Source organism: Cryptosporidium hominis (genome assembly GCF_000006425.1).
Source record: "Cryptosporidium hominis TU502 chromosome 4 CHRO014034, whole genome shotgun sequence".
NCBI classification, from domain to species: Eukaryota; Apicomplexa; class Conoidasida; order Eucoccidiorida; family Cryptosporidiidae; genus Cryptosporidium; species Cryptosporidium hominis.
In genome coordinates this window covers 1-15306 of record NW_667383.1, presented here as the reverse complement: position 1 = coordinate 15306, position 15306 = coordinate 1, and the positions used below count along the sequence as shown (strand labels likewise).

Genomic DNA, 15306 nt, shown 5'->3' with positions numbered 1-15306 from the left:
AATAAAAGTGGCTCAATCACGAAGAAAAACCAGATTTTCTACCCCACAGGAGTGTGAATGTGTGTGTTTCTTTATGTGTTGGTTAAACTAAGGAAAACGTCATAAACAGAGATCTGTGTATATTTATTAATTTCTGAGTCAATTTATTTGATAAAAAGAAGGTATTACTAGCCATTCTAGTTAGTAACTTTATCAGCGAATTGGAAAGGCAACTAGAAATAGGAGTAAGTCAAGAAAAGATGGAAAACGAAGCAGAAGAAAACTTCTCAAAAATGATTAAAGCTGTGAATCCACTTTCTAGTGATCAAAAGGTATTTTTGGACTTGGGACAAGAAGGTAATACCATTCCAATTGATGCTACAAATGCAGGTATATATGAGTATAATATTACAAAGCCAATTACAATTAGCAAAAGTGGTTCTTACGTTGAAGATGACGATTCATGTCTGACAACTACTATAACTACTAATGAACTTTGTGATTCAAATAGTGTTCTTTCTGTTGCTGGAGTAAATAACTCAGAAGATATACAAACTGAAGATTCAAAAACGGAGGATGTTCTTCCAAATAAAGATTCTAAAGAAAAGCCAGAAGAGCAATCTGCTTTTGATATTCATCCTATTAGTATTGATACGGGGGCTGAAGAGTTAGTGCATTCAACACAAAGCACTTCTAAATCAGGTCGTCGTTTGGCAACAAATCACGAGGCTGGTTCAAGACAGTTAAAATATAATCAAATTGGAGTATATTGGAAAGATAAAGAAAGCAGGGTTTATGCTAGGTTTACATGGGCTACCAGAAAGTATTCCAAGAGTTTTTATGTAGGGCCGAACAAGCCATACGCCACTGTTAGGGATGCAGAAAAGGCTGCCATTAGATTTTTGTTGATTAATAGTCCATTGCATAGAAGAAGTCATCTAAAACATTTTAGATTTTCTGAGAGTGATGAAGAAGGGGAGGAGCCTTATGTTGGGTCTCAAGCGCTCAAGGAAGCAAGAAGAACTAAAGGAATTATGCTTCATTTTCCTGCTCCTGAAAGTGATGATGAGGTTTGGTCTCATTATAATACTTCTAATATTAATCCTGCGACATTATATGGCGAGATTATTAAGAAAATGGATAGCAGCGAAGGGAATGCTGCTGGGCTTACCAGCCCTATCACATCTGCAAGAGAATATGTGACAGCTAAGCATAAGCAGAGCTCTAATGCAAACCAAAATGAATCCAAATTTTCCGCCACGATTCCCGCAGCTTCTACAATTGGAGAAAACGTTTCTTCTGATGATTTATTTTTGGCACTTATGGCAAACCAAATTGATTCCGATCGTCTTGTAGAGAGGCAGACTACAGGAGCATATATGAACCCATCAACCAGCACAACCACAGTATCATCTAAAAGATTTAAACCTAACGCTAAGACAGAAACTCTTGATTCTTCTGACTTGAGTTTCTTTCCTACAAATCAAAGTCAGCTCGGCTCGACTTTTATGGATCAAAGCTCTTCTACTGCCTCCACAAATCCTTTTGTTGGTATGGATTATAATACTCTGGTTGCTTTACAGCATGCTCAAATGGCAAATTACTATTTGCAACAACAGGTTGCCTATGCAACTGCTGCCAATCTTGCAATATCGTCAAATTCAGGTGGTAATTATGCTAATGCTGCAATCCGTGCAAACCCATTTTTGTTTTCACAATACGGATTAGCCCCTTTTACTGGATTAGAGTCAAATAAATCAGAAGAATCGGATGCTGAAAAATTGCAATGTGGTGCTTTGAATGTTGGAAGTTTTAAAAGTTCTGTTCAAACTGTTCCTTCCAACACTGTAAAGAATATTGCTGAATCTACATTAGATCAATATGGTGCAATTATGCCAGGACAAGAAACTAAAGCAATGCCTTCTTCTAGCATTACTATTTGTGGCACAAATATCCCAAGTAATTACCATGCAGACTATATGGCTGCCATGGCTGCTGTTTATTCAGGTTGGTACTCACCTTATGGATACACTATGCCTTTTATGGGTTCGTATACCCCAATTATGCCTTCAATTATTCCGAATCCTAATGTATTGGGAAATCAATTTCAAAATAATATAAGTCTATCTACCACTACAACTAATACAGGTCAAATGCAGTCCAACAGCATTAATAATACAAGTGTTAGATTGCAAAAGCAGGTAAATCATGTCAATTCCAATGAATCTCTGGTGAACACTCGGGTAGAAAAGGAATTACAACTACAAGGTACTTCAGAACAGGAAAATAAACAAGTAACTTAAGCATTTGGAATTGCATTGTGCATTCCAATCTAATAGGGAAAGAAAGGTAAGAAAAAAAGGTGGAAGGAAAAATTGGATATTAGGATACTCGCTTTTGGAGGGTTGTAGAATGCATTACTTTTCGAAATATAAATTCTATGTTGATAAAGGAAAATGTAATAAATATTTAAAGGAACTTATGCAAATATGAATACTCACAATAATCATACTATGGATTATTATATTGTTGCTAAAAATTATTTAACCCTAGAACAAAAGTGGCTGAAACCCGGATTTCTGATTTGGCATAAATAATTGTCTAATACTTTTATTGTTTTGTTTATAAATCTATTCTCCCTTTTTTTTTTTTTTAAATAATATACATTCTTACTATTGAAAATTTAAGTACACATATAGGCTCGAATCCGCGCTAAATACATGCATGACATTTTGCATGTATGGCCTGCCACGTAATAGAGAATATTAATAGAACAAATAAAATTCCTAATGTAGAATAATAATAAATGGTGTAAAGTTTCTATTTTCTATGCTTCCTTTTAATTTGATTTTATATATATTGCTACTAGGGATTTGGATCAAAACAAATACCCTTGTCGGTGCAAATGGTGCGCTATGTAATGGAATTGATTGTTTAGTTAGCCCTGTTCCAAACTGTCCACATAACGGAATATTTTCAGAGCAAGAAAATGGTTGTATTGTGACTGAGCAATTGTTGAAATCTTGTCCTGAGGGATTTAAATCTTCACCAGGAGCAACTCAATGCAGTAAAAATGTGCATACAGATAAGGTTTTGACGTGCCCAGAAAACACTAGATATGACAAGCGCACTCAGGCATGTTATATAGAAAATAGAGAAATTCCAAAGTGCGAAGCAGGATATATTGAAGATGGAAATGGTGATTGTTATAAATTAAAGGAAGCAGAAATGAATTGTGGGGTAAATGAGGAAGAAAGAGAGGATGGATGCTATATTAAAAAATTGGTTAAGAAAGAATATAGTTGTCGTGAGATACCTTTATCTATTCGAGCAATTCATGAACAAGGATGAGTCTAGCTATACATCAAATGTAGCATTTTTGGATGGTGAAAAAGAGTACAATGACGATGGTTCAAAGTCTCCAGTTTGTAGGGTTAAGGTATTTCATAAGCCAATATGTCCAGAGGGATCATTAGATAATGGTAAAGGATCATGTAATCAAAAGTCAAGACCAGAAATATTCTGTCCAGAAGGTTATTTATTGAAAGATGTTAAACGAGATTCATCAATTCAAGGTGCATATCCAACTTTAGAATCACGACATTATTGTCAGAAAGAAGAATTTATGCAGCCTATTTCTGAATGTCCTGTTGGAATGATTATGGAAAAAGATCATTCAGGAGAAGATATTTGCTATTTAATAAAAGAAGAAATTCCACAACAATGCCCAATAGGTTTTGTATTTGTTGAAAGTGTTAGAAAGTGTATAAAAAAGGAATCAGCAATTCCTCGTTGTAATGACGGATATATACATAGAAATGGTTTATGTTATCTTCAGGAGAGACAAATTATTGAAATTAATCCACTTTCATATTGTATGGATCCAGATGCAGTTATTGTTGGCCAATATTGTGTAAAGAATCAAAGTATGAGCCCAAATGTTGATTGTCCAGAGGGATATATCTTTGACCAAGTTGATAATCAATGCAAAAGAGAGATTGAAATTGATCCAATTGTTACTTGTCCTCCAAGATTTGTATTGAATTTACAAACTCAAGTATGTGAGAGAAAGATAGAAAAGGATTGTTCAATTACTCAATACAAGAAAAAGTGTACTAGCTACGATACTGAAACTGGAGTAGATATTAATAGAGGAGAAGTCGTTTTGGAGACTAGAAATTTGAATATGATGCTTAATCATGGAAATCATCACCATGGACATCATCGTGATTATATTGTTCCCAGAGAAAGTACTAAAATAGTACATCAATGTGTTGAGATACCAGAATACATACCCAAAATGTGTGTTAACGTAGAAACGGCTCCAGCTACGTATGTCTGCCATAATGGTTCACAGTCTACTGATAAGAGGAAATGCATTAAAATTAGTTCAGTTATGCCAAACTTTAGTTGTCCAACTGATTACAAATTGAGAAGCGGTAGATGTGAGCAGCAAAACATTGACTCTATCTTGTACAAATGCTCAGAAGGCTACTTATTATCCGAGAGCTCAACAACCAAACTTCCAAAATGTATCCCAGAAGGAGAAGAAAATCCCAGAGAGAAGAAAATGAATCCCCTCTATCAATGTTCAGATAACTTTGAGCTGAGAACTAATGAATTTGGCCAATATGAATGCATTGAAACTAAAAATCCAGTGTGTAGAAGTGAAAACTGTAGAAATATAGCAAAAATGTCTGGTCCTGAATGGAAATGTCCTTTCGGAAGTGAAATTTTTACAGGAGATGATATTTTTGAAACAGCCAGTTATAATAAAAGAATGTTGATTTCAAATCATCATCATGGTACTCATCATAGTATTAAAGTGATCTCAAACATTAAAGAAAAGGCAAAATGTGTGTCTAAAGTGACTCAACCTATAGAAAAAAGATGTCTGGATGATATTTCGACTTTAATGGGAGACTTTTGCCTAGAAACAATAGAAAAAACCTGTCCAATTGAAGGCTGTGAAAGTTATTTAGAATTTAAGCCTAATGTGGAATGCCCAGAAAAAACCGAGCCGCTTGGACTTCATAAAGCAGATATGTGTATGGAAACTATCAAGAAACCTTTCAAATATCATTGCTTATCAGGAGGAAAAATAACACAACATAATAAATGTAGGTATATTCACAAGAAGAGCTGTAAGCATACAAATTGTATAGAGCTTGTTCCAACTGAGGGAAAAATGCAATGTCCACCTGGATACTCTGAAGTTAGAAATGTGGTCAATTACTCCAACATGAACAATTCTTTCTCAAATATGTCTCAAGAAGGAATTCTATCATCAAATAATTATTACAATGAGAACAATTCTTTGCAAATGGCAAAATTAGCAAGTACTAGCGGTTTTGGACAAAGAAGAAGATTATTTGGCTCTGTAAGACCTTTATCAAATATTGGTCAATGTGCTGCTCTTGAATTTGCTCCATTCATACTTAGTTGTCCATCAGGTTATACCCAATCTGAAGGTAAATGTGTTGGAGTAATGGATCCAACATATCAATGTCCCAATGGCACATATATGAGACAAGATGGTTTATGTGGTAAGTCTGTTCAAGGGAATTATATTAATAATAATATAGGAGATAATACTAATTTCCAATACCAAAATCAAATGCAATATACAAGAAAAAATAAGTTCTAACTATAGAGTATTGATGGAGAACAGCTAATGATAATAATAAGAATAACAGTAATAATAACAATTCTCTAATTAGTTAAAAAAAAATTTGCGATCTACTAACATTAAAAAGTCAAAATGATTAACATTATTTGCCATTATAAAAATACATGCTACATCGGCCATAAAGGCGCGCCCGTCCGTTATGGCGCCATGGTCGAATGTCATTTTTTACGAGACTAAAACTATATATAGTCCAAGTTAAAGAGAAACAGGGATAATTTGAATTTGAGAAATTCATCCTCTTTGTTTAAAGAAAAATCTGGATTTTTATACAAGGAAGTAAATAGATCATTTAGAGAAGGACTGAAGCAAGTAAATATTAAGAGTTAATTGTACTGAAGGAATTATAATAATAATAAAATAAAAGGTGAAAATGAGACCATTAACAGAAGAAGAAACAAAGATATTATTTGAAAAGCTAAGTAATTATTTGGGAAATAACTTGTTGTCATTATTAGAGAGAGAAGATGAAAGTTATGTTTTCAGATTACATAAGGGGAATGTATTCTATATGAGTGAAACTTTAGCAAAAGCAGCAAGTATTGTTCCAAAAAAAAGTTTATTAAGTATGGGAACATGCTTAGGCAAATTTTCTAAGAATAATAAATTCAGATTAGGAATAACTTCTTTACAGTACATAGCAAGACTGACTCCAAATAAGGTGTGGGTAAAACCAGGAGGTGAACAGAGCTATATTTATGGAAATCATGTAATCAAAAGACATATTAGTAGAATGACTGATGGTCTAAGTAATAACGTCGGAGTTGTAGTATATTCAATGGATGAGCTACCATTGGGATTTGGTGTCTTAGCAAAGAGTTCTGCTGACATGAAGAATGCTGATCCAGAAACTATTGCGGTTTATCATCAAACTGATGTGGGTGAATACTTGAGAGAAGAAGCTGATTTGTTGTAAAAAAGATCAAATAGAACAATTCAAATAAAAAAAAAATAAGTAAAGAAATCATTCCTAAAGTCTATTACTTAAGCTTTAAAGGTAACTCAATTATAGCATTTATATTTAGGTACTTGTGGCTTTAATAAAAAAAAATAATTACTTGCTTACTTTATTAAATCAAAATAGATTAATAAATAAATAATCAATTTATATTTTTACTACTAGAAACTATGAAATTTCTGTCTTATTTAGATTTTTCTTGTATAAATTTTCATAGAATTACTTCCTGTCGGATTGCCTTAAAAATCAATTTTACCTTGTAGGTTGAAATATCTTAACCCTGGAAAAAATAATTAATAATATTTGCATGCATAAGCCAATTTTTCTTTCTATTTTCATAAATAATGAATTAATACCTTAATATATAATAAAACTAATTAATAAATAACTAATAGCCAGATAAACCTGACTAGGGTTTTAGTGATAAATAAGCCTCAATCTTCTCAATTCCTTGAATCTCATCAATCTTTTTTACAACATTTGAATGTATTAAAGTTGCAACAGATACAAGAGGATGATTTATCCCATTATAAATCTTGCAGTTCTCAACTATTAAGTCCAAGTCATCTTGGAAATCTTTTCTAGATTTGTATTCCCTTTTTTTGCATTTATTTATCATTAATTGAAGCCACATTGGCCTTTTAACCAAATTATAATAATTTGGTGCAATTCTCTCACTAACCCTATTCCAAAATACATGTGAATAATGATGAAGAGTTTTTGTACTATTAATAATTCTTTGAAGTTCAATACAAAATTCATCTAAAGCTTCAGTATAGGAGGTAATATTAGGTCCTGCATTAATTACGTTGTGGGATCCATCCAAGTTATTTGAAATATGTAAGCCAGCTCCTCCGCTTGAAGGATTTAGAGCATTATTAAAGTTACATGTCTGGGAACCACCATTTAAAGCAGTACTAGTAAAGCTTACAACTGAGCTCTTATCATCATTATCCATCATCTTTCTTCTTTGTCTTGCAGAAAGCCTTGAGAATTGAACTGAAGATCCTGTTCCTACATTAGCTTGTGTATTTGTTTGAGTCTCAGTAGAATCTTCAAAGTTTCCTAAACTTGATGAACTTAGTTGGGTATTCCTAATTGATGAACTACTCAGTCCCGTATCTCCCCTTGAGTTAGATGTAGGATTTGAAGGTGGCCTTCCTCGTTTTCCAACTCTTACAGAGTGAACTACGTTGTCCAAAGTTACTAACTGTTTAATATCACAATTATTTGTTTGAGAGTACCCCATCCCCAAAAGATTTGCAATTGTGCTTTCTTCTTCAGAAGCTGACAATTTACATGAAGCTATACCTCCTCCAATCTCAAAGCCTTTTGGCAATAACATGTTCTTCTTTCTAGACTGAGAAATTGCATTTTGGTACCTACTTGTTCCTGAACTACTCTTGTTACCCTCATAATAAGGACACATTGGATTTGAAGCAATGTGTCCAACTTGTCCACATCTTCTACAAGTTCTGCTAGCTCTTCCCAAAACTCCTGGAACTCCTGTGGGATTTAGTTGACGTCTTTCCTCTCTTTTAAGCTGCATTCTCATCCTTCTCCAGTAAAGGAAGTATCTAATATTCTCTTCCCCATATATATAAACAACTTTTTCATCTTCATATTGCCAAGTATTCATATTACGTCTAACACGTATCCAAGCTATTCTAGGAACATATTCCTGACCTGAAGAGGAAGAATCCTCTTGTGAGTTTTGATTCCTCCAATCCATTCCATTTCCATCAAGTTCTTGATCTATACCATCCTGAGGAGTACTCTTAGAAATCATTCTTCTAAACTCTTCCAAGTCTTTTTCATCCTCTTCATCTCTACCAGTATCATCATTTGAATTCCCGTATAACTGATCATAAAGTTTGCTTTGTTTCATATGTTTAACTTTACTATTAGAATAATCTCCACTTGTTAAATTACTATTATCATAGTTACCATTGTCTCCTTCATATTTCCCAGAAATTCTTTCGTTACTTTCGTTGTTATTGTCATTAGACTTAACTAATGAGGAAATAAAGGATTCTTCAAGATCAAGATCTTCATCCAGATCAGATCCTGACTCATCTGAATCTCGGTTCGGACTTGAGTCTTCTTGTGAAACTACTAGATCCGATCTTGAATTGTAGCTGTCAATCAACATTGATTCAAGCATATCAACATCCTGTGAAGGTTTTAACTCTCCTCTAGAACCTTCAGTCTCGCTCTTATTTGGTGTGTTTTCAGATAAAATATCCAGTTCCATTTCAACTTCTCCTTCATCCTCTACTCTTAATTCGTCGTCTCTGCCATCTCCTCTTCTCTCCTCTTCTTCCTCCTCATCATCAGTCATTATTGGATCATCTGGACTTAAAGCATTCTTTTGATTAACTAATACATTGACTATAGCTCTTTGATACTCCTCAGAAGATAAAGCTTTGTTTTGAAGCATACTGTTTGAGGATGACCCACTTCCAGATTTCCCATTGGAATTTCCTCCACTGGTATCAAAATGTCTAACCAATGCTACTCTATCCCATCTAGGGAGAGGAATAATTGCCACATCATCAAGTCCACATTGAAGAAGCCTTTGTCTAAGTTGATCCATTGAAAGCTTTCTAAGGTCCTCACTCTTCCCCGCCAAGGCTTTCTGACTTCTAGACTCTATTGCAGAATCTATGAGTCCTCTCCTTATAAAGTTTACACCTTCTCCTCTTCCTCCACTTGGATCTCCGATACCTGCAATACTAAATTGGCCATTCTGATGTCTCATTACTTGTCCATATTCTTGTGTAATGTTCCAAGGAGAAAGTAAAAGTGACTCTTCAATATACCGAGCAACAGGAGTAAGCCTTCTTCCGTTTGAATTTATTAATCCAGTACTTACCTCATTGATTAAGCTCAGTAGGGATGAGTACTTACAAGATTTACCCATAGAAGAGTCTTTACTCCAGGTTTCCGCCTCTTTAGCTTTCTCTATCAAACTGTTAGTCCTCTTTCTAGCTTGTTCTGCATACTGTTTTGCAATCTCCTCCATCTGATCCAGCTCGCTTACTACTATAGGAATCTTCGAGAAGTGTCTCAAAGACCTCACTCCGATTTGTTTAAGTCTCATATCCCCTGAAACAGAGCTATCTAAGGCACAGAGAGATTCTGGATTAATTATTTGTCTCAGCTCCGATTCATTAAGTTGTTTGATCAGAACTCCTCCACCTCCTGATCCTCCTCCAACTCCTACCTGAATGCTTGATTGGCTGCTACTGCCTCCAATCCCAGTTCCTACTACAACTCCTCCCCCAATTCCTCCAAGCAAACTCGAATGGCTGCCGTTGGAGCTCAAAGAAGGCCCTCCTGCTACAGAGGATCCTCCAACTCCTATTCCAGAAATGGAATCACTTCCACTACTTTCCTTGGTTTCCTTGCAAGACATTAAAATCTTCTGTAGAGTATTTTGGTCAAAAGTATTTCTAAACATTTTTTGACTCAGTTTTCTCACCTCACTGAATGTATCTTTCCCATTTTCCTTTGCATACCTTAACACCAGAGCTTTCAAATGATCCCTTCTTAGATTTGAAAAGCTTTTACTATCCACACAAGGTACTTCAACCAGAGGTTCTTCCTGTCCAACAGAATATAAACAAGTTAAACAATCTCCAGACAAAGGCCTTAAATAAAGCCCACATTTTGAAGATCCTTGTTGAATCTGCTTTCTTATCAACAAAAAGTATGCAGAAAACTTCCCTTTCCCACTTCTGTCTCGCTCCTCCTCATCCTCATCATCTTTGATAAAGGAAGCCTCTCCTCCATCCTCCATATTAGTATTTTCTCCAGCCTGGAGATTTCTTTGCCTTCTGGGATGATGGTATATTGGAGCTTTAAATAGACCAGTTTCTAAAACTGCCATTGACTCATTTTCCTCAAGTGGATAGTTCACTCCAAAGAACTTCGGGAAAGTCCCAGATTGAGATGAAGTTGAGGATCCGCCAGTTTTAGTATCTTCCTGAACCTTTTGAACAAATCCCAAAGGACCACACTCTGAAAGTAAATCTTCAATCTGTTTTCGATTGGAATCATCCTCACATCTTACATATCTATGAATTCTAGCAGCCATTCCTAAATTATTTAGCAAAAGTGGATACTGCTCCAAATATTCAAAAAGTGCAACAGGAGTCTGGTGAATTAAAGATAAATCATCTGGAGAAACAAAACAAATAGATGAATTGATGCTAGAAGGAATATCCTTGAACTCTCTTTGTCTTTGGAAATATCTGTGAAGAAGCTGAGGAGTCGAAGAATGTCCTTGTGATCCTCCTCCCCCTTTAGCTCCAAGAAATAAAGGGGTAACCAACCAAGGACCGAAAGGTTCAAACCCTGACTCAGATTTCGCACTCTTAGAATTCACTAGAGAGGCGAACCAATTGGACGAATATGTATAAATTAGGTTGGTTCTTGATGAAAATGATTCAAAAATACCCATTCTGAAATCTGATTTGTGGAATCTAACTCCATCGATTGGAAGCATATTTCCACTAACCAAATAAAAAGACCACGCCAAGGGAGTGTGGAGAGAGGATATTGGAGGTAAAGAATTCCCACCTCCAATTTGATCTCCTCCATTAGCTCCCCCGCCTTCACCATAACCACTTCCCAAACTATTTAGTAAGACTCTGCTTTCATGATATTGACGATTACTCTCTGCCCAGGATTCATACATTGAAATCCCGTTTCTTTCTGAGAACTTAAAAACATAAGTAAGCCACTTTATCAATAGATTTTGCCATTCATTCCTACTTTTTAATGTTTGTTTTGATCTTTGTTTCTCATTTTTTGATCCAGAAGAAGCGACAGAAGTTCGTATCTCCTCAAAAAGATCATCAATCTCATCATATGATTTTCCATCAAACAGCCTCGGAACCAAGTGAAGAAACTGACGAATGGAAAAAAGACATGAATCATCCAAAGACATTTCCCGAAGCTTTAAACCAAAAATACGATCCTTCTGAGGCATATTGGACATTAATATGGACGAAGCCAAGGCAGCTATTCCACTATTGTAAGATAAGGAACCTCCACCCGAGCTTTCTCCTACTTTTCCATCCTCTCCATCCTTCATATCAACCAAATCCTGATTTTCATCAAGTACTTTGTCGGGATTTCTAATACCACCTTCGTAATCTAAAGGATTCATTCCCAAAATTGCAAGCTCTAAACGCTTTTGTTTGTCTATTTTCTTCATTTTTTGTCGTCTTTGACGTTCTTGTTGTGCCTTGCTCAAAGGTTTGCTGCTACTGCTACCACCAGTATTACAATTATTGCCACTACCTCCCCCTGAGGAGGACTGCTGAGCTTCTCCCCTACTATGATCTTGTTCCTTTCCGCCTAATCCAATAGTGTTAACTTCTTGATTTCTTGTGATTGAGCCCGTAATTCCTAACAAATCCACTCCAAGATTATGCTTTGATGAATTATCTAATCCCAGCTTTTCCTTAAGCTCCTTAGATATTCCTCCTAAATTTTTTGAAAAACCAGGATCCTTTGTATCAATGTGTATAAAGAATTCAGTAGATTTGTCTTGAGCACTATTTTCATCCGAAGAAAATATTGAAATCTTGTTGGATATCTCATCCAAAAAATAATCCCCCTTAATTTTAGATCTAACCTTAAACATTGACTTCTCACTGTCTGACATTTGAAAGTATTCCAATTCGTCCTCAGAGTCGTTGTCGCTATCTCCATCCTCCATAGTTACCTTTAAAAGATTGCTAGTAAAGGGCCTAGAAATCCCGAAAATCGAATATCCAGAATCAATTGAACCCATAGCTTCATAATTTTCATCCTTTTCATCTTTTTCCCCCCAAAATATACCTCCTTCTTGAGTATTATCAGATCTAATCCTACTCATTGGCTCTAACAACTTTTCAGAAATTTCTACTTTAATTGAGTCATTTTCCACATCAGTGTCAATTGTTTCTAAACTAATTCCATTCAAATTTGAGCTTCCTCCTCTACCTCTATTTACCTTAATATTAGAACCTGGAGCTACTTCTGTTCTTGCTTTATTCTCTTTCTTACAGACCAATTCATCCTCCGAGCCATCATTATTAATATCACTTGGAAGCTTAATTGAAACAGGAATGCTTCTTAATGTCTCTAATTCTCTTAATTCCAATACATCCTCATTTTTAATTACTTCAGTGTCTCCAATTTCTGATTCTTCAGATTCTGTTAATTCTTCCAAGCATAACTCTCCTACAAAACTCTTATTCATTTGTCCCAAAAATCCAAAAAATCCCTCCTCACTATGAAAACTATTCGTTTTCATAATTCATCACAACAGAAATCTCCTTCTTTCTTTACCTTTAAAGAAGAAAAGACTTTTATTACTTTTTCTCATTTAATGATTCCTTATATATTTCTATATGTAGTACCCACTTTCCCGCCAAAAAACATTTAAATTATTATGGGCTAGGTTCTTCATAAGTTTGAATAATCAAAAAGAAGGATGAATATGAGAAAAATGTGCGAATAATGATCCTTTTTCAGATGTGTTCTGCTTAGTCTTAATTCAATGTGTTTTAATTGAACTTTTTAAAGAAATATACTAAGTTCCAAACCCATATTATTGTTAGATTAAGCCATAAATGCAAAACATAGGCAAAAAGAAGACTCCGATTTTTCCCTGCATCATCCTCTAATAATCTTCTGTAATTTCCAGAGTTCCTTGAATATTTTATTTCTTTTCTATTTTCCTGAATTAGCAACCTTACGCTTGGAATATGCGACGATCTTAGCTTTGATTCTTCTGATAAGACTGTATTAATATCCAAGTATACATTAGTTTCGTTTAATGGCTTCTTATATTTGACAGAAATATCACTTAAGTTTAAGTTGGTAGTATTCTTTTCTATATCTTTTCTGAGATTATCTAGAATAATCTTTTGTATTTCCAAGTATTTTTCTCTTAACCGAGATTGTTTTAGAAGATGTTCTGTATTAACAAGAGATATATTGGTTTCTGATAGAGGATCTGAGTAAGAAAGTACTAAATCGTTAGAAATGCATGGAATTAGTTCAATTTCCTTTAATGATAGCGCAGCTTCCTCTTTTCTTTCTATAAATCTTGAATCACCACAGGAACCTGCAAAAGATAAGGTAAAATTGTAAATATAAGGGTACCTGTTCGATGGATTTCCAAGGTATGTGTTTACCATCTCCTCAGGAGGGATAATTTGAATTGTGTCAATTCTATCCTGAGTATAACTTTCATTTACAGATTTTTGATTTTCAAAACATTCATGAACAATTGGGTTGAAATTTCTTATTCTGGGTTTTGAGACATTTCTAGATCTTAATCCAACAGATACTATTGTAGATACTGGAGATTTATTTTCTTTCCAATATAATTTTGCATATAAAATACAAATTGGAGGATTAAAGCTTAAGGTAATGTGTGGGAAATGTTCTTCATAAATCCCATTCTCAATCCCCAAAGTTTCTTTACTAGTATAATTCTTATTATAAAAGTCTACTCCTGTTTCCAAATCCGCATCAAATAGATTCTGAATTCCTTCATCAGATTTTCCTTTTTTATCATTCCCTAACTCAGAAATTGGTTTGTAATTCTCAACATTCCCACTAATTTCCTTGGTATCATTCTTAAATCTTAAATGTCCCGAGTTAATATTTATCCCCATTTCTCCAAATAGTCTTCTCTCAAAGTCTTCAGGCCAACCATCAATCAACATTTTACTTGAAATGAACAATGAGTTTGATAAGTTACTACCAATAGAGTCCATATCAGTTTCCATTTTCAATATTAATTGGTTTTCATCAACATGTTCCTCCTCATTCAAATTTCTTAAGTTATTTCCATTTCCACTCCTTTTACCAGAAAATTCCCCTTGAGTAATAAAATGGTCATCTAATTGAACCTTGAGTATTCCCAAGCTTAATAATTTTCTATTTAATAATTCAATTTTCTTCGTTTTATTTGGAATTCTCAAAACATGTCTTGAAATAGAAACCTCTTTATTATCTCCATTTAATTCCCTAATTGAAATCAATATTGTCATTTCTGGAATCAAATTTAATATCACCAATTCAATTTCTTCTTCTTCCCCTAATTTATGGTTATTGATCACTAAGTGATTCCTTTCTTCAAATATACTCCAATTCTTCATACTTGTTGAACTTTTCATTCTCGTTACTTGTTTTAAATCATAATGGTATTTATTGTAGAAAACATTTCCTACTGTCCCATTTAATATAATTTCATTCATGTTTTCTGTCTCATGAAGATAATTGACTTCAATTTCAATTAAACTGGTATTTTGACCCATAATATCCATCTTCAAAATTGTTTTAGTTAACCCGTTATCCCATTCTGGATTATATCCTCTTGGGTAATATAATTTCTCCCTTTTCTGTTTAATATCATTAAGCTCATCCATTGAATTTATATGATATACTTTAATCTTATGATCCAAAAAAAAAATATTATTAGATTCTCCTTTTAGTTTTCGAAGTTTTTGTATACCAAATTCACCAATACAAGAAAAATCTCCATTCAAAAATTTATCTGTCTTGTTAATCATTTTGAATGAATAACTATCACATCTTAAATCCAAAATGTATTCTTTATTTTCTATCCAACTGCAAATAACTTTACGAGGGGATCCTCTAGAGTCAGGCTGGA

At 34.2% G+C, this 15306-nt stretch overlaps 5 protein-coding genes across 5 annotated transcripts; 3 read left to right on the top strand and 2 right to left on the bottom strand.

Annotated features, from left to right (window-relative positions):
- Positions 1 to 239: 239 nt before the first annotated feature.
- Positions 240 to 2282, top strand: Chro.40086 (hypothetical protein). Its single annotated transcript, XM_662256.1, has 1 exon — positions 240 to 2282. One exon carries the CDS (start codon positions 240 to 242, stop codon positions 2280 to 2282), a length of 2043 nt encoding a protein of 680 aa, XP_667348.1.
- Positions 2283 to 3223: 941 nt separating this feature from the next.
- Positions 3224 to 5626, top strand: Chro.40085 (oocyst wall protein 3 precursor). The annotated part of the gene is made up of 1 exon (XM_662255.1): positions 3224 to 5626. One exon carries the CDS (start codon positions 3224 to 3226, stop codon positions 5624 to 5626), a length of 2403 nt encoding a protein of 800 aa, XP_667347.1.
- A 412-nt stretch (positions 5627 to 6038) lies between these two features.
- On the top strand, positions 6039 to 6581 carry Chro.40084 (hypothetical protein). The annotated part of the gene is made up of 1 exon (XM_662254.1): positions 6039 to 6581. The coding sequence occupies one exon, from the start codon at positions 6039 to 6041 to the stop codon at positions 6579 to 6581; it is 543 nt and encodes a 180-aa protein (XP_667346.1).
- A 451-nt stretch (positions 6582 to 7032) lies between these two features.
- Chro.40082 (bromodomain) lies at positions 7033 to 12933 on the bottom strand. The annotated part of the gene is made up of 1 exon (XM_662253.1): positions 7033 to 12933. The coding sequence occupies one exon, from the start codon at positions 12931 to 12933 to the stop codon at positions 7033 to 7035; it is 5901 nt and encodes a 1966-aa protein (XP_667345.1).
- A 253-nt stretch (positions 12934 to 13186) lies between these two features.
- Positions 13187 to 15205, bottom strand: Chro.40081 (hypothetical protein). The annotated part of the gene is made up of 1 exon (XM_662252.1): positions 13187 to 15205. The coding sequence occupies one exon, from the start codon at positions 15203 to 15205 to the stop codon at positions 13187 to 13189; it is 2019 nt and encodes a 672-aa protein (XP_667344.1).
- Between the last annotated feature and the right edge of the window lie 101 nt (positions 15206 to 15306).